This window comes from Drosophila gunungcola, unplaced genomic scaffold, assembly GCF_025200985.1.
Source record: "Drosophila gunungcola strain Sukarami unplaced genomic scaffold, Dgunungcola_SK_2 000076F, whole genome shotgun sequence".
Classification (NCBI taxonomy): Eukaryota; Metazoa; Arthropoda; class Insecta; order Diptera; family Drosophilidae; genus Drosophila; species Drosophila gunungcola.
The window spans coordinates 224,902-244,006 of NW_026453239.1; the positions used below are offsets into that span (position 1 = coordinate 224,902).

Genomic DNA, 19,105 nt, shown 5'->3' on the forward strand with positions numbered 1-19,105 from the left:
TGGAAATCTTTTAAAAATATTTGCATAAATAAGTTGTAAATTTAAGATGTGTTTGGATCGAGTGACCTATCAGCTAGGAAGTACACTACGTTAACAAACGCGCACACACACACGCACGCGTTGATTCACACACAGGCACACAATTTTCATTTTCCATGGGGCTTTACAAAAAACCAGGTTCGATCAAGGCAATTTATGTTCATCAGGGTCATCCGGGAGTAGTCCTGGGAACTGCTCCTTTCCTCTCGTGGCTCCGACTTGCATCTTTTCCAATGACGCGGCATAGGATAATTTCGTATACCCTTGCAGAGGCCTTTATAACCCTAATACATTTCTATCGATCGCTTTTCCTGTTTTGTTCTGCTTTTGTCAAAATCAAGCGACTTAATCCAGAGCAATACATTTCTAAGGGGAACAAAAGCTCGCTCTATGGAGCTCTGTTGAGTCTTCTTAAAATCGGACCACAAAATCCTAGCTATAGCTACAGCAACTGCTTTTAAAAATAATCACATGAAACTTAAGGGGTTGTCGTTTATAACGGATACTAGGAGATCTTATGAGTTGTGTCAAAATCGGAAGTCTTTAACAGCTGACACAACTTCTTTGTGTTGAACGATGTATATCATATTTTCCTGTTGTGTGCATTATTTGTTGACCGTATCCCAAATTTCGGGGGCGACTTTCAATAATTACTGCAAGGGTATAATAACTTCGGCATGCCAAAGTTAGCTTCCTTCCTTTTGCGTTTTATGTATGGTTTTTTTGTATGGATCAATAAATTTCCGCTTTATAAATACATTTTCAATGTTTAACAACAACAATTGAATTCTCATGTGTATAAATATATCTATGCTTAACAGGCTAATTTACAATTGTATATGCTGGGAGTTTAGTATAATAGAATTGGTATATTTGTCGGGAAAGCTTTTTAGTTTGTCATTTAAAATTAGCAAATTTATTTCGCTTAACTACCAACGACGTCCTTGCTTTGTTTAGGCAGCTACGATTTTCGAATTCCTTGGAATGGAACAGAGGCCACCAGAGGCACCGAGAACACTGATCAATTTGATTGTTTTGTGGTTCACACTTGCATTTGCTTTCGATTTTGGATTACTTGGTTGAATTAGCAGTTTAGTTTGTAGTTTGTAGTTTTTGTATTTATGTTGTTTCAATGAAAAATATGTACATTTTAAGAGCTAATGTTAGGTCTATATAATAATCTGATCTGTATCTGTGTGTAAGCGGGTTTTGTGGTGAGTAATGGGTGGTAGATGTATAAATGGAAATACAAAATGGTTATAAATTAAGATTCTACGTACAAGCGAATGGTATTCTATGTGCGGTATTGGATTGCTAGCTGCTAGTTTGTGTGTATAGTGGTCTGAAAATGTTCCTGGGATAAACAGTTGGGATTCATGCAAAAAATAACTAGGGCTCTGGGATCCTGTTCCCCGTTTCCGGTCCTGGGATCACCAGTAGCCCAAAGTTGGCATACCTTCTTGTACACAATTTGTTTTTGTGCTGCATTTTCTCTTAAATTAAGTGTGTGTGTGTGTGGGAGACAGTTAGTGTAGCAGTAGGTGTGTGTGTGTATGTGTGTGTTTGTGTGTGTTTTGGGGTTGCTTACAAATCTATAAACCGTTTAGCTCTAGCAATTTTGGTATCTATAATACACGAATCGCAAGTTAATATGCCCGTAATTCTATTTAAAAAAATATAGTATAAGTCTACAATAATAGAGTAGCATAGTTTAGAGTAAAGTGTATCGCTATCTCTAACTATCCATATCCGCTTCTTCATTCGCTTTCGCATCGGCATCTTCCATCTTCATCTTCATATGTTCTATCATCATCTCCTGCATCTGTGGCATCGGCCAAGTGCCTAACTAGTGGGTTTGCTTATATAATAATCGTTTTCGTAACCGTATCTCGTTTTATACACAATCAACGTTATGTAATCTTACAATTATCTTGATTTCTTATCCGTTTTTATGTCTGTACGTCCATAGTGTTATTTAGTTTATCACTTATACTACTTGCAGCCATGGAATTTTGGAGTTTGTGATATCCATGGAGCCGCCGCCGGTCACCTCCTGCTCTGAAGCTCGCCGCTTAAGCTGCTGGCCGCCTGCTGCTTGTTGATCCTGCTGCTCCGCCTGGTGCCCACCGGTGATGATGATGTTGATGAAGATGCTGCTGCCGCTCCTCCTGCCCATGGCGGCCGCATTCGCCGTCATCAGTCCTTGCCGGAGGAGCTGCTACCCCCCATAATGTCGCCACCAGAGGCGTTGCCGCCGCCCATCTGCTGCGGGATTACCGTCAGACTCTTGGGTATTTTCGACATGATGGCGTTTTCTATGAGCTTCTGCTGGTGCTGCTGCTGTTGCTGCTGCTTGAGGGTAAACAGGCCACCCCCTGTGGATTTGTTGGTAGCTCCACCGCCGCTACTCGTTGCCGTGGCTGGTTTGGCCGTGAGATGTGGCAACTTGCTGGCGGCGGAATTGCCGGCACCTCCTCCACCTCCGTTCCCATTGATCAGGTACTGATTGGGATCGGGGAAGTTCTTCCACAGCCAGGAACTGTTGCTGTTGTCCAGCGGACTGGGCAGCAACGGCTGGAAGTTTGGTGCCTGGCTGCCAATCTGCGGATTGGTCAGCGGTGGCATCGGTTTGGGCGCCAAACGTCTGACACCCGCTGCTCCCGCCGCACCTCCTCCTCCACCCTGCTGCAAAGTAGGCAGCTGCTGCTGTTGCTGCTGTTGTTGCTGCTTCTGCTGCAGCTGCTGAAGCTGCTGACGCGCCGTGTGCTGTTGGGCCAGCTTCACCATGCTGGAGAAGGCAGCCGCCGAGGCAGCAGAGTTCTGCTGTTGCTGATGCGTCTGACCCTGTTGCTGCTGCTGGTGATTCTGCGGCTTCTGCTTGGCGTTGGCCTTGAGCATCTGGTCGCGCAGCAGCTTCTCCCGGCGCAGAATGCACATGCGGTTGTAGTCGAAGATGGAGATGAGGTATGGCTTGCCACCGGACTGCACCTGCACCAGAGCGGGCAGTCGACGACCGTCGGCGGTCTGATACAAAGCATGCGACTTATTCGGCACCTTGTGCTGATCCTCAAGCGGTATTAGAGTGGGCTTCCAACTCTTGCTCTCGTGCCGCTCCTGGGCGGTTAGGGTGTCTGGCAGTATGACCACATTGGGCGGAGGTGGTCCACCCGCTCCCCGGCTTCCTCCTGCGGCTCCAGTTCCCGTTCCAGCTCCTGCCGATGGGCCTGCTCCAGATCGTGAAAGTGGCACCCTCTTGGCGGGCAGATTGCCAAGCAGACTGTTGCCCGCTGCCGCTCCTGCTCCCGCTCCGCTCGTCCGCCGGCGATGCAGACTGATTAGTTCTGGTGGAGAGCTCAGCAATTGGGCCACACTAGGAGGCTGCTTCAGAGGACCGCTTGTTCCGCCGTGCTGCTGCTGCTGGTGCATTGGAGGCTTCAGCTTGAACTGCAAACTAAGCATAGCGGCGGAAACCGATTCGTTCTGGCTGCTAAGCAGCTTGTTGGCCACGGCCACGTCAAGGATCTTTTGCTGCTTCTCGGGCACATGGCTTGCCGCTGTTGACTTGTTGGCCAGCGAAGCGATGGACGTAAGGAAATTTTTAGATGCAGCAGTGGCTGTGGAGGTGGATGTGTGTGAGGCGGGCGTCAGCGGCACAATCTCCACGGCGGCTTTGTTAATGCCCAGGAGATTGGTCTTCAGAATGCTTCGGCTGTTTCCACCAACACCGGCGGGCACCAATGGCGGTGCATCCTTCGACTGGGCGGAAGCGGATGCGACTGCTGAGACCTTGGTGACAGCCACCACCTCCTCTGGGGAAGAAACAGCAGACGAGGAGCAGCTGGAACTTGACGTTGAGGATCCGCTGTTGGAGCAAAGCTGCGATTTGTCCTTGGGCCGGGCTATGATCGTCACTGCATTCGAACTGAGCTGCTTGGTAAGCTTGTCGACAGAGACGACGCTAAAGCGTTCCAAGGGTGATTCTGATTGCCTGGCATCCGAAGGCTCTCCATCAGCCGCTCCTCCTCCAATCGCATCCTCGCCTTCGTCATCGTCGTTGAGCTCGACCAGCGGGATGACTGGATCCACTGAGGCATGCTGTTCCGCTGAACTGGCTGCGGTTGCGGCTAGGGAGGACGAGTGGCTAGTAGCGGGCGTTGTGAGAGCGGTGGCCAGCACACTGGCGCCCGCGTGCTGGGGAATTCCGCTGCGCTTGCTGGAGCCTGCGGAAGAAGGGCTGCCTCCTGTTGTGCTGCCCCCCAGTCCTCCGCAGTGGCCGTGATCGAAGGAGCTTAGCCTCTGGCGAACAGTCTCCGTGTATACCGTGGCATTGGATGAGGCATGCGGGGCCAGGACAAGATCCCCGTTGCGATAGTATTTCTCCAGCAGGATCAAGTGGCGCAGGAAGGAGCTTTGGTTACCGTATGGCTTCTGCAACTCCTCCCAGAGGCGACGCGTCGGCTCGTCGTACTGCAGGAACGTCTGAACCCGTGTCCAGCCCTCCGGCGTCCGCTGGCTGCTGCTGCATCCAAAGGGAACCTTAAACTGCACGCCTAGCTCCTCCTCGCCGTGGAATAGTTCTCGCATCGAAATGTTCGGATTTCCACGCAGCACGTTCGAGATGTCTGCCCCTCCTCCGGCACCCGCTCCTGCGGATCCCGCTCCACCAACTCCTGTACCCGCCGCTCCACCTGCAGCATCTGCTCCTAGATTCTGCTGCAGAATGGCCTGAAGCTTGGACATTTGCTTGCTGGTTTCCAGGGCTGCGTTCGACGAAGTACTCGAGTTGGAGTCGGTGGGTCCATCATAGTCCACAACCATCGGCATTTCTGCATCCTCGTGGCAATCTGCCGTGGCCCTCTCCCTCTCTGTTTCCGTCGCAGTGGGTGCCTCTTCCTCATCTGCCTCTGATACCTCGTGGCTGCCATCCTGCAGATTATGCACCTTGAGGAGCCTGTGTTTAACAGAAACAGGAATTAAATACATTTGTATTTGCTACCCTCGTGTTGCAGCACAAAAAAATAACGATACTTTCGCGATTTTTCTTTACGAACTCTACTAAACTGTTTCAAACGAGTTTTAAATTATCTAAAAGTACATACAGTGACGAAACTTAAACTAAAAAGGAACTTATTTCGTGAAAGAAAAGTCTTGGCACACTTACGCCAAAAATTTTGCAACAAAGCGACGTTTTTATCAACTTTTCTTGACATTTGCATAAATTTATACAAAATGGACCAAAAATTGTCCTTCACCTGCACAGTGAAGGCAAATCTTATGGCAAAATAGCCCAGTTTACGGAACTAAGCAGATTCACAATCAGAAAAATCGCAGCGCTTTAAGGGAGCAGCAAATTTGGAGAACGCTCCCAGACCAGGACGCCCGAGGGCCTTAACTGACCGTGAGTCTAACAAGGTGGTCCGAAAAGTTAAGCTGGACCCGAAAATATCTTCTTCCCAGATAAGGTTAAAACTAAATTATGGAAGGAAACTCATCCCATAACAGTTAGAAGGACCACACAGTCACCTGACCTGAATCCGATCGATCACCTTTGGGATGAACTGATTCGGCAGATGAGAAAATACGACATTTGGAGGAATGGCGAAATATTTTAGAGGAGACCACAAAAAAGTTGGTTCATTCCATGCCTAGGCGTCTTGAAGATGTTGTAAAGCAAAAAGGACTACCAACAAAATATTAATTTTTATGTAAAACGGGAAAAAAAAAAAGAATTTTTGGTGAAGTGTGCCAAGACTTTTGTTTCACGAAATAAGTTCCCTTTTTTTTAAGTTTAAATAGTTTTAAACTTCAAATGTGCCTTCGAATAAACAAATGTTTAATTTAAATATATTAAAAAAAAACTATATCATAAAAATGCTGAATACGCCTGGGAATAACATTTGAAGTTGACATATAACACTATAAACTAATCCTTAAATCAAAGGAATAATAAAAAAATCGCTTTCAATCAAAATTTTGGAGTGATTTTCAAATAAAACAAAAAAGGTTCTTGTAAATTCATTTCTTCCAAAAATTTAAGGACCTAATAATATAAAAATAGAAAAATATGCAAAGAAATTTTTTTTTGGAAAAATTTATAATTACAGTTACCCCTTAAATAACAGGTAAACAACCAACCACTACGGTCATGTCTCCAACTCACCTCTTTCTGTAGTTCTTGACAAACTCTGCCTTCTGGGACTTGGTGCTATCCGGGGGCTTCATCAACAGGTTGGCAAAGTAGCGGCATAGCTTGCAAACGGCAGTGCCCATGCCCAGCTGAACTGGTATGCCCATTTCGGACAGCGCCTTTTCCAGCCGATCCGTGTCCTGCTAAGAAAGCATATAAATAAGCACACTGATCCGAAATCAGTAAAAACTGAATAGTAGACTCACCGTGGTTATGTTGTACATATGGTTCTTGCCCAATCGACGTTTACAGAGAACGCAGCCCGAGAATTGGATGACTGTGTTGTAATGCGCTTCGCAAAGCCACACGATCGAGGAGCCGGCAGGAATCTCTAGGTTGAGCTGGAACTTCTTCACGCTCTTGCGAATGCACTTGCGCCGCAGCGAGTGTCCTGCTCCCTCAATGCAGTCCTTCACGGCGCAGGAGCGATGCTGCACGCCGGATCCCGATGCCGCCGCCGAGCCCGCTTCCGCTCCTCCCACCTCCGGAATAACGCCACCACTGTCGCCGGCAAAGTGCTTCTCTAGAGCAGCGGCCGCCGCTGAGCTACCCACGCCCGTTTCCAAATGACCTGGCGCAGAGAGACGCTTCTTGTAGGATGGGGCGTTCGCTCGGCGATCCACGTGTCTGAAACAGGCGTCGCACAAGCAGTTATCCACTGTTAGCTTCTCTTCGTCTGCAAATGATAAGGAAACTAGCAAACATCAGAGGAGGTAGAGAAAGATTATATATCAGCAAAATCAGCAACTCGCAAAACTTCATAAACTATTAGGTAGGGATGCACCGCCGTGAAGTACTTACTGGCTAAGATCTTTTGCTGGCGCTCCACGGACTTGATCTGGCCCACGTGGCAGGGGGTGTCATAGAGTCCAAACTTGCCGCTGCAGTAATAGCACTGGTCTTCGCACAGCCTTCCCGGGTGAAACTTGAACGAGGAGGCCTTCTCCGGAATGAGGATCTTCTCCTTTTCGTCCTTCTTCACAGTCTGGTAGAAACCGTGCTCTGCCTGTCCTTGACTCTCCGAGTGTGATGAATCTGTAGGAAAAGACTGCTAGTTAGAGTGATATATTCTTCGATCCTTTAGCCGATTGTATTTCCGTCAGGTCAGTTCGTTTGTGTCTTTATTGGGAATGGAAATGGTTTATGGAAATGAAAGCGACGGTGCCATGTGTACAGTGCTGAAAAATAGGGGGAGGCTGATAGCTTCCGGGTGGAGAAATTTAAATGAATGGAACTGAAGGACAAATCAAACCGATCTATTACATCGAAGAAATATTGTATAAAGCAGCTTTAAGCTATAGAAAACATTATTAATGCAAAAGAACTTACAAAAAACATTTAACACAATATAATAAAATAAAAACAAAATTTATATTCCCTAAAACAATCAGTGAGTTGATGCGGTTTGATTTCTTAGAGTGACGACACAGACAGCCATGCTTATGAAAGCACACGATTCCGAATGAGAGTTCTGATCTATACGCACTGTACTGGACCGCAGAGTGGCTACCGTGCAAGGCTACCGAGGAGTGGTTGTTAGTCGAGCTGAAACGGTTATTGGTCTTGCGGCCGGGATTACCAGTGGTTACGATAAACTTTCTCGCACCTTCGTTCTGTAATAAAAAGATGGAAAAGCAAGCAGCTATCGTTAGAAAATTGTTTGGGAGACAACTCTTACATGCAGCAACTTACCTCGTTTTGAATTGTGTAGTAGGAGTCCTCGGCGTGGGTGCCATACTGATCGGCGGATCGGTCCGCAGCCCCGTGACCACGAGCCCGGCCCTTCTGGAATGTCATCTTGAGCGATTGCCGGCGGACTCCAGAACCTGTTCCCGATCCCGAGCCCAAGGCACCGCTTGATTTGCGTGTGGCACTGCCCACCGATGAGGAGGACGTGGAGGAGGCGGAAGAGGAGCCGCTGCCGCCATGGATAACTGTACCCGTGGGCAGGCCTCCACTGCCGCCCATGCCTCCGTTGCTGCTTCTGTTCAGCTTGATGACTGTCTTTAGAGTACCGCTGGATTCCACATGGGTGGCACTGCCTCCGCCTCGTGCTCCCTGTCGCTTGTGCTGGCTGTGGTTATGATGTTGCTGCTGCAGCTGCAGTTGCGCCTGGCGAGCCTGGGCCTCCAGCAAAGACTTTCGCCTCTGATCGGCGGCCTGATGCGTGAGTAGACCAAGGTTCTGCAGGTGGATTTCCTGCTCCTGTCGCAGCAGCTGCAGGTGTTCGTCGCCAAACGGCGATTCCTGCTTGCCGTTCGGTTTCTCATCTCCCTCCACATCCATCTCCTTGACCTGTACGTGCTCCTTGAGCAGCAGCTCGGGCTTCTGTTCTGCCGCAATCACTGCCAGCGGCTTCTCCTCGTCGTCATCCTCCTTAAGGGTCAACTGAATGTCCAGACCCTCGGCAGGAGTGCTGGCCGCAGACGTAGAAAGGTTTTCTTTGTTGTCCTCGGGACCGCACTCCGTATCCGCGGCGGCATCTTCTGCCAGGTGGTGTTCGGCCAACAGCTGATCCGTTTGCTCCTTAATGTCGATATAGGATTCGTCGACTTCCATTTCGTCCGCGGGTGAAGGTTCCTTAAAGGGCTCACATTGCGCCGTTTCCTCCTCCTCTTGGGCCTTTGATACGGCTTGTGAAACATCCTCGGGTTGCTCGATATCAACCTTTTGCTGGCTTAGCGCATTGCCGCTAGCATCTAGCACACCCTCCTTGGTCAGCTCCTCCATAATCTCGTGCTCGAAGTCATCATAGTCATCCGAGTGGAAGAACCGCACATGATCCTCTGGCTTAATCTTTTCCTCCGGCTGATCTGGTGTCTCATCGCCATTGACTATGAGACCATCCTCCAGCAGCAGCTCAGGTTCATCGTTGCTCTCGTCCAGGCGTAGCTCACCTGCTTTTATAGAGCTATTGGAGCAGGTCTCTTCCTCTGCTTCGGCTATAATTTCGACTGTAATTTCAGAAGGAATTTCCACAGGATCGGCAGCCAGAATTTCAGAAAGAACTTCAGCTGTAGGCTCTGGTGTGACAACAGATTCCGTCGCTCCCTCTCCTGCCTCCAATTCTGAAGCTATCTCATGCTCCTCTTCCGTTTTATGATGCTCCTCGGTCTGCGGCTTGGGAGATTCAGCCCGGTTAATCTCATTATCAACAGACATCTCCACATCGGCTTCCGTGTCGTTGTTGCTCACAGTCTGGACTATCTCGCCCAGTTCCGGATCTTTCTCTATGCCCAAGTTGTTTTCCAGGAACTCGGGCTTCTTGTAGAACTTCCGAACACTGACCGCACTCACGCCCTCGCTGATCATTTCTGGGCTTAGCGATTGAGCCTTTCCCGCCGCACTTGCACTCACAGGGGTAGCAGATTGAGTTCCCGATTGCGAGGGGGATTCCTCGGCTGCTGCTGCTGTCGGCGACCCTTTAGGTTTAACAGCAGGATCAGCAGGCGGCTTGCTGATGCGCTCAGTGTCCACAGTGAGTGGTTCAATGATGCAGGAATGTCCATTGGCACTTGAGGCACCAGAAGTGGACGGCAGGCTTTCCGGCAGAAGCAGACTATCGTCGAAGTCTGGCGTCAGCTTCTCCTGCTTGATGTCCACAGCGGCCAGCAGCAGCTCGTCCATGGACGAGGCCATGCTATCCTTGGAGTCCTCGTCCCCGGCGCCGCCCTGCGAGCTGGGTGCCAGCGAGCTGGCCGAGGCAGTCTTCCGTGTGCTGGAGCCCACTCGCCGCCGCTTCGGTGGGGCTGGTTCCTGGGCCACTGGTGTCAGGATTCCCGGTGATCCTGCCTTGCTCAGTCGCGTGGCTCGCGTGGTGGCCGCCGGCGAGGAAGAGTTTCTGTTCTGCGGGCGTCCACGTCCCCGACGGCCGCCCGAGATTGGAGCAGGCGTTGGTGTGGGTGTAGGCGTAGGCGTGACTGATGGAGAAATTGAGCTGACCTCGCTGGCATCCATGGGTTCCTGCTTGATAGTTATATCCTCGTCTGGTGCCTCCACCTCCTCCGCTTTTACCACCTCGACCTTACTATATTTCGCGCTGCTGGAGGCTTCCGGATCGGCGGCCTCAGCATCTTGGGACCGCTTCCGTTTTACCGCAGGCTCTATGGGAGGTGCCACCGGCGCTGGCTTCTTCCGTCGACCCCGGGAAGGAAGCGGTTGCTCTGTGACTGCAGGGGATGTGGCTGTCAAGGAGGCGGATGAGGTGGCTGCCACGGTCGAGGATTGACGACGGTTGCGTGTGACCCGCGTGTTGATCACCTGCTCCTGGGCATGTGATTTACGGGTGACGCGGTTGCAAGTGGGTGTTACTGGCGCGATTGGCACCACTGTCTCCTTGGCCTTCTCTCTCTCTTTTTCAGATTCCTTTTCTTATTTGAATCGGTGTCTTTGACTTTCTCCGTATCTTTTTCTTTCTCTGCAGATAGTTCTTTCTCAGCAATTATTCCTTTCTCACCAGCTTTTTCTTTTTCTCCATCCTCGGGAAGATCCTTTATCCTATAGCTTTCCCGCTCATCCTCCTTGTCTTTTATGTCTTTATGGTCTTTTGTGTCCGTGGCAAGTAGGGATGATTCCAGTTCGTTACTTTCGCTGGCTTGCTCCTCCTTGACCTGCCCAGGTGCTCCTGCATCTGCTGACCCTGCTCTAGGTAGCTCCTCGGACTTGACTTCTTTGGCTTCTTTCAGATCCTTGATGGACTTGCGTCCGCGTATGACGGGCGCCATGGATCGCTCCACAGAGCTCTTCCTTTGGCAGCCTGATCCCGTTGGCTCTTCCGCGTTGTCTAATGCTCCGTCGCCGACCTCACGCCTGCTGGTCGTGGGCGAGCTGAGTAGGAGCAGTGGCGACGAGTGCCGGGTAACCCTCACGTTCTTTGCCGCCACTCCGTCACTGGCGCTGGGCGTGACGGCCGGCGTGAGCGTTGGCGTGGATCTAGGCGTCTTGGGTGCTGGATGGGGTTCCTTGGTGACATCCTCCTCCTTTCCCCCTTCCACCTCTGCTGCAGCTGTGGCTGCCGTTGGTCCTCCGCCGCCTCCACTGGCGGCGTTGGAGTTGTTGTTTTGATAATAATGACCAGCTCTTCGCCGGCGCCCATTGTTGGCTCCTCGCTGCTGGCCGGAATCTCCACGCTGGCATTGGCATTGTCGTCCAGGGGGGCAGCTGCTCCTGTGGCTGCTTCGTCTGCTCCTCCAGCTCCAGCTCCTCCTGGCGACTTCCGGCTAGACATCCTCGAGGGGCCCTGGGCAGCTGCTGCCGACGTTGCTGCTCCTATGTTGGCCGCTCCCCCGTCGCCTCCTTCTCGGGCTGCTGCTCCACCACCTGTTGCTCCGTGCGATCCGATGCTGATTGTTTCCAGTTCGAGTCGCAGTGATTTGGTCCCATTGGTTGACTGTGATGTGGAGGATTACCTGCAAAGGGGCGGAGATAAAAGGGTAAGTTACCAAGTCGTATAACTAATCCGCCATGTGGGAATAATACTTTAGTTTGCAAGGGGAAAATTCACTCAACCTAAAAGTAGGTTAAGTGCTCTACTTTTGCTTTAAATATCTCGCTTTTCTTTTTATGCCCTAACCATGGTAAGCACTCACAAAACATCTGACGAAAAAAAACAATATTATTCTCCAGAAAGTATCAGAATAGAAAAATAAAGAGTGTACACAACATATTTGCCTTTCTGAAAAAAGTAATATTTTTTCTTATCTTTCAATTTTGAATTTGGTTTGTGAAAACAATTTCCCCAACCATCTTTGAAAACACTGATAAGCACTTAGAAATGCCGTGAACTTATTGAAAACATTGAAAGGCTATCTAAACGCCTTTCAATGTTTTCAATACGTTTAAGGCATTTCAAAATTTTAATGCTAAGTTGAAAAATAATTTTAAAAGCCTTTGCTCTTTCAGATAAATACTAATAAACATTTTCTCCATTATAATCTGATATCGCAAACACATTACAAATTTTAAAGTATTTATATAAATACTAAAGCACTTTCAAATATAAAAAAAACATCTTCGATAAACAGCAAATAAGTTCTGAATGATAACTGTTGTTAATAAACACCAATAAACAAGAGAATATCAAAAGAAATTTCTAATTAGACGAGAGATAAAGAGAGCTTCACTTAACACCAGAGCCAAACGTGGAAACGTCTATCTATAGAACATAAAATAATTTCAAAGGACTTTTAAACACAAGTGGCGATTAGAGCTGGGCAGACAATTTTCTACTGACCGATCCGAACCGAAGCGAAAACCTTAGCGAATATCTATCTGGTAAACGTAGTTTTATGGCCCTGGCTTTCACCTGGCAAAAACGCAGGCAGCTTTCTTACCCCCTTTCAGCTAATCCCCAATCCAACGCCAATCCCCAGGACAATCCGTCCACTCCACTCCAGTAAAATGCGACTAGAACATTAAACATGCTTTTGCGGTTGCCAGCAAGCCGCCTTCTCCTTTCCAGCCCCCCGTTTCCTCCCCTTTTTACCGATTCTAAAAACAAGTTTTGGCAGCAGCTGGGAGCTGCGAGAATGCGAGGAAAGCGAAACGAGAAGAGAGGAGAGGAGACAGAAGAGACTGCCAGACGAAGAAGAAGCAGGAGGCCAAAGCGGACAAGCTGAGGAATTGATGGGATGTTGAATAATCCCCAAATTAAGTATCCTGCTTCTGATTCTTCTTCTTCATCTGATGATCCCAATGGATTTTGACAGGCGCCATTTTAGTGTGACCAGAGGGAGCGGCGCGACCTTCGGCTGCGGCTGCGGGATTTCAAATTGCAGATTGCACCGGCGAAGAAAAGCGGAAAACTTACACGGACACACACGCACACCACCAAGACACAACTGTCACGGTGACGGCAACAAAACAGACGAATAAAGGAAGTGAAAGAGAATGGCAAATAACAAAATGAAGACCCCGCAGCCGTATCGATGTGTGTATATACACAACCAAGTAGAACTCACACACACGCACGGCACAGTGTGCAAAAACGCCGCGATTGTAAACACAGACGGAACGGAAGAAGCGGAGGAAGCAGAGGAAGCGAACGGAAACTGGCCGCACAATTTTCACAAAGCGGAAAAATTGTCAAAGAATTGGCAGAGTTGCCAACTTTTGTCAAGCACATACACTGTCGCTCGCTCGCTCGCCGAAAAGGAAAATCCGTGGAAACTGTGTTCGGCAGAGTTGGAACAATTCTGAAGAGGGGAAAAACGAGACGGAGAACCAGAACAGTGGGGCACACACAAAAAATGGGTGGCAGTGACGTACAAGCACACCCAAAGCGAGCGCACAGACACGACCAGCGCACACGCACACACACAACAACAAGCAGGCAGGCAGGCAGCAGCAAGCAGCAGAAAATTTCTTTTCACTAGGTTTTCGCAAATAATACGAACGCGAGCAATAATAAACGAATGTATTTTGGCACCGCCGAGTACAGCTTTTCTTTTCACTGGGCACACACACAAGCCCGAGTGGGCGAGGAAAACCCTTTCCTTGCCTTTCCTTTCCTGTCCGTTCCGCAGGTACTCACCGAATAGCAACAAACAAAAAAAATAATAATAATAAAATAAAATGCAGAACCCGAACAAGAGTTGTGAACGCAAACACGGTGCGAAGCGAAATAACGAGCCAAAATGGAGAGCAAGAGAGCGTCGGTTGTTCCGACGGCGAATAAGGCCAATTTGCCGTGACTCGCCGCACTCTTCGCCGCTCGATATACTCACTATCGCAGGCGGTTTGGTGCAACCCTGCTTGTGGGCGGCGGCAGGCAATCCTGCTTGCAGGACTGTCTCCTTAAATCTAACCAAAATTTTTTATATTACGATTTCTCTATGGTCTCAGCTGCATTTATGGAGAAAGCGGGCTTTCTGCTATAAATCCCTTATCCTTGTTAAATATACTTACTTGTCTCTTTTATAGTATTCCAAATTAACATACATAAGTAATAAATATGAAATTAAATTATTAAACAAATTCAAGTTTAGCCATTATATTTAATGTTATACATAATTGTTTTTAGTACAATTTTCTTTTACAATTTCTTAATATTTAATACAGACACTTTTATTTCAAATCTGAACTAAAAATCCCAAATGGCAATTATTTAAGATTGAAGAAATATACATTTCGTGTACCGATTATATAGGTTTCATATAGATCCAAAGATGCATATAAATCAAGTCTTAACTAATTATAATCGTTACTGTTCGGTACGGAACAAACACATAACTTATGTAATTTAAAAATAAATCCAATTTGTGTAATTGAAACAATACTTTCAATTATTTTATTTTTAACGTACCTATTACGTTTTTAACATAAAAAAATGATTACCCCTCAACAAGTAAATCAAATATGAAATTTTTTAAAATAACTCTGCTGAACCAGATATGTACAGAAATATTTTGCAATAGTAGGGCACTGCACACGTCGGCGTGTGTTTTATGCCCGGTGTACGTGTTGTTTTTGGCAAATGTTTGTTCGCTCTTTTTTCGCCGCGTGCTCTCTCTCCGTTGCGAATTCGCCGCTATGTCGTTTGTTGTTGTTGCTGCTGCTGCTGATGCGTCTTTTGTTGCGTCGGCAAAAAGCGAAAAAGGACTCGGGGATAACAAAACGGGGTGGTAATTGGGAAAAAGGTAGAAGCAGAAGCAGCAACAACAACGATTCCCTTTCTAGGCCAAGCATGTTTTGGTTGTCCTGCGAATTTTTCCAGATTTTCCTCAACTTGCGATGCTGTAGCGTAGGTTGTTGCATGCTGAATTTTCTTTTTCCCAAGGCTAAGCTGAAAGGGCTGAATCCTGCAAGTGTCAGGCGGGCGTCCTTACGTAGTTCTTCACACAACACCCAAGAGTTTTCCCACCCACCCAAGGACCACTGCGATTACGTGTAACTGGGTTAAAGGCAAAAGCCTTAATTGCTGTGAAAATGAGGGAAAATCAATAGCTTTTTGCATTGCTTTGGCATTATTATGCAGCGTTCTTCTGTTTGATTTTCATTCAACCGCTGCTGCAAGGGGCTCGCAAAGCGCTTTTCCCAAACTGGGTCAAGTGAGTGGCCAGGACACACGCTTTTCCCTCGCCACTGACATCATCAATTAGTTACGAAAGACGAAGGCCACTTCGATCGATTATCCTGGTTGATTGGCCTCCCCTTTTGATCCTAGCTTCGACTGAGCGAAGTTCCTGATTCCCAAACCAATTTGGGCTAGGAAAATACTTTTGCATTCCGCCCACTCGATTAATTTCACCTAGAAACAGTTTGTTTTTCTGTTTCTGTACTGTGCGGTGCGCTCACATTTACATCAACAGGCACACACACTTTGAGTGTTTTGTGTGTCTGCGCCAAAGGCAATTGGAAAACGTAATGGCCGACAAAATGCCACGCAGTAAAGAAGAAGCAGCGATAGGCTTAGTGCGCAAAGCGCAATCGGCGATACGTGGATAAAAAGAAAACTTCCGGCAGACCTCAAAGCTCCACAAAAAAAAAAACGACTACAGCAAAAAGAAGCACCCCAAACCCATACATATGCATATAAAATATGAAAACCCACGTGAATGGGAATAAGAGAGCGGCAGAGAGCAAAATAGAGATCGCGGCGAATTCGCAGAGTTTTCAGAAGCCCAGTATTTGTGTTTGTGGTCGTCTTGCCAAGATTTTCCATTTTCCCAGGTGTACGGCTGTGTGTTAGTGTCCCCCAATTTGCAGACGGCGAGAAAACAGTTAAATTCCACACGCAAACAAGGCTTTTATGGTCACACACACAGCCACATTTTTTGCGCTCTCCGCCTTTGCCTCGCTCTTTATCGGCCTGCTCTTTTCGTCATTGCAGCGTCATTCGTTTTCGTTTCGAACGGTCGCCATATTGGTTTGAAGCGCCATTTTCTGGCGCTTTTTTCACCGACAGGGGTATAGTTTGCTTGGAATTTTCTTTTGGCATTCCATCGTACTGGCTGGGTACTAACTGTTTTATGTTTGAAATGTGTGATTTCATGTGTTTTTGGGGGAGAAAATCGAGGTGAAAAATTGGCCCATTAACATAATCATGCCGACTCGCTCACCCCCGCCCGATCTCCTTCCACCCACCCTCTCTCGGCGGCAAGTGGGACTACAGCTCGATAGTATCGATATATCGAGTATTTTTGTTTGAATATCGATTTTGATGTGGCAGTATATACATACAAATTAAAATATTTATTGCAATTTGCAATATTAATTCCTTCATGACCTTTTTTGCATATTTTTAGATGGCAACATCTAATATTATTGTATACATTATAATCTACATGTTTTATATTTAGACTTTCTCTCATGGAATCTATAAAAAAACTTTATTTTTAGCTTAGTTGCAAAACCACTGTGATGCTAGCTTTATAGAATATCTACTTTGAAACGTTTTTTTGTACTGATCGCCAGGTAACGCAAATATTTTTTTAAATAACTCAATTTAATGTAATCATAAGTTTATAATTTTTTTTTCTTTATCATTCATTCGATTTCAAAAAAGGCGTCAGTTTGTGTTTTAAAAAGATCGGCCATTGATGCATATCTCACAGAAAACCACGGTAGAATAACCATTTAACTGATGCATATCATTACTAATTGTAAGTGCCCTCAGATTAAGACTTAAACTTAATAAAATAAATGGTTAATATTTAGTTAACGCCACTGAATGATTAAGTATTTGTTGTAAAATCCTATTAAATCCTTATCACTTTATCCCCTAAAGCTTTTTATAACGTAAATCAAAAAAATACAATGTTAATTTACATTTTTTTTTATATCTTATTACTGTTTGTTGCCCTCCATTTATTTTGTCTTATGTTTTCAAGACTTTTAAACAATTTATTAAACTAAGTGGGAAATTGTATTCCTCAGTGCATTCAGCTTCACTTAGTGTTAAATAAAAATAAATATATATTTTTATTTATATTAAGAAAAAGAACAGTTTAAAAATTTTAAAATACGTTACAAAATAGACTAACAAACTGCCAAGGTGATAATACAAAGCTGCCAGCCCAAAAAAAACCAAATATCGATAACAGAAAATCCAATATCGATTGCTTCACGGTAAATTAAATACTGAATGGTATTTTATTTTATTATGGCTTATACTTGCACTTTGTTTTCAAGGAATTCGTCAGCAAGATGTTTGCTAAATTCGTGATAATCAGTGCTGCCCTAATCCTGGCCAACTGTCACGCGGTGGCTTCGGAAGGCAACGCGGTGCTGCCGGAGAACTTCGTGGCCGCCGCCCAGCGGTCCACGCACACCAACAACTGGGCGGTGCTGGTGGACGCCTCGAGATTCTGGTTCAACTACCGGCATGTGGCCAATGTGCTGTCCATCTACCGCTCTGTAAAGCGACTGGGCATCCCCGACTCCCAGATCATCCTGATGATCGCCGACGACATGGCCTGCAATGCAAGGAACCCGCGTCCTGGCCAGGTTTACAACAATGCCAACCAGCACATCAACGTGTACGGCGACGACGTGGAGGTGGATTACCGCGGCTACGAGGTCACCGTGGAAAACTTTGTGCGCCTGCTAACGGGGCGCACCCAGAACGGCACCGCGCGCTCTAAAAAGCTCCTATCGGACGCCGGCAGCAATGTGCTTATCTACCTCACCGGCCATGGCGGCGATGGCTTCCTCAAGTTCCAGGACTCGGAGGAGATAACCAGCCAGGAGCTGGCCGACGGGATACAGCAGATGTGGGAGAAGAAACGGTGCGAAATCTTAATCCCTTACACTCTTAGCCTTTCAAAACAGTTGTTAGTCTCGTTACTTAGTTGTGCGATCATCTAATAAGAAGGTTACAATTCTTAAGTGCTCCTTGTAGTTTGAACAAATTTATCCAATAACTAATATAGTTTCTGTGGGATATTAATCCCGTAGCCTTCCAGATATATAGCTTGTTATGTTAAAATTTGTTCTAATCTACTGAAACATATTTTTGATCCACAATTTTATCTAAGAACTAATGTAGTACCACCCAGTCTAATCTAATAATGCATCCAAATGATAATGTATTCTATTTTAAACATAAGCAATGAAACTATGTTTGTTAGGAGAATAAGAAACCCAATATATGTACAATAAGCAATATAGCTAATAGCCCACCTCTCTTTATTTTAGATACAACGAGCTGTTCTTCATGGTGGACACTTGCCAAGCTGCTTCGTTGTACGAGAAATTCACCTCGCCGAATGTCCTGGCGGTGGCAAGTAGTCTAGTAGGCGAGGATTCCTTGTCGGTAAGTCAGATACAGATACAGATACAGTCAGATACCTACGATCCTCATGCATGATTTTAAATCCGCAGCACCATGTGGATCCTTCGATTGGCGTGTACATGATCGATCGCTATACCTACTACGCTTTGGAGTTCCTGGAGAAGGTGCAGCCGTTCAGCAAGAGGACCATTGGGGAATTTGTAAGTCCACTCGTGAGATTTTCCAAAAGATTTTCAATTCTGAGCCGCAATCTTTTCAAAACAGTTGCAAGTGTGCCCCAAGCGGGTGTGCATTTCGACAGTGGGCGTGCGTAAGGATCTGTACCGCCGAGATCCGCACAAAGTGCCCATCACCGACTTCTTTGGAGCTATACGACCGACACGGGTCTCCACCGACCGCATTAACGTGACCCTGGCCAACGAAGAGTAAGTATTTGGCCGAACACTAGCGGAAATCGTTCCAAAAACACATGCTTTTACAGCGATTTCGTTGTCGACAAAGATGACCTGGTGGCCAAGAAACCCTTCAAAATTGTGATGGAGTCACAGTTTCCGTCCGAGCTTTTTAAATAGACTGCACTGGCCAACGTTTATATGATTCATGTGATAATATTAATTTTATTCGTAAATACATCATTTCATTATTAA

At 46.8% G+C, this 19,105-nt stretch overlaps 2 protein-coding genes across 2 annotated transcripts; one reads left to right on the forward strand and one right to left on the reverse strand.

Moving 5' to 3' along the window:
- Nucleotides 1–1,064: 1,064 nt before the first annotated feature.
- Nucleotides 1,065–11,491, reverse strand: LOC128264661 (uncharacterized). The gene is given in 9 exon segments (XM_053000268.1): nucleotides 1,065–2,249; nucleotides 2,251–4,990; nucleotides 6,200–6,369; nucleotides 6,433–6,902; nucleotides 7,028–7,261; nucleotides 7,713–7,839; nucleotides 7,919–10,596; nucleotides 10,599–11,238; nucleotides 11,241–11,491. Coding segments are annotated over 9 exon segments (7,410 nt in total). The 5' UTR covers nucleotides 11,454–11,491; the 3' UTR covers nucleotides 1,065–2,111.
- A 5,808-nt stretch (nucleotides 11,492–17,299) lies between these two features.
- LOC128264697 (putative GPI-anchor transamidase) lies at nucleotides 17,300–19,105 on the forward strand. Its single transcript, XM_053000330.1, has 5 exons — nucleotides 17,300–17,952; nucleotides 18,362–18,479; nucleotides 18,548–18,658; nucleotides 18,723–18,883; nucleotides 18,940–19,105. Exons 1-5 carry the CDS (start codon nucleotides 17,372–17,374, stop codon nucleotides 19,028–19,030), a joined length of 1,062 nt encoding a protein of 353 aa, XP_052856290.1. The 5' UTR covers nucleotides 17,300–17,371; the 3' UTR covers nucleotides 19,031–19,105.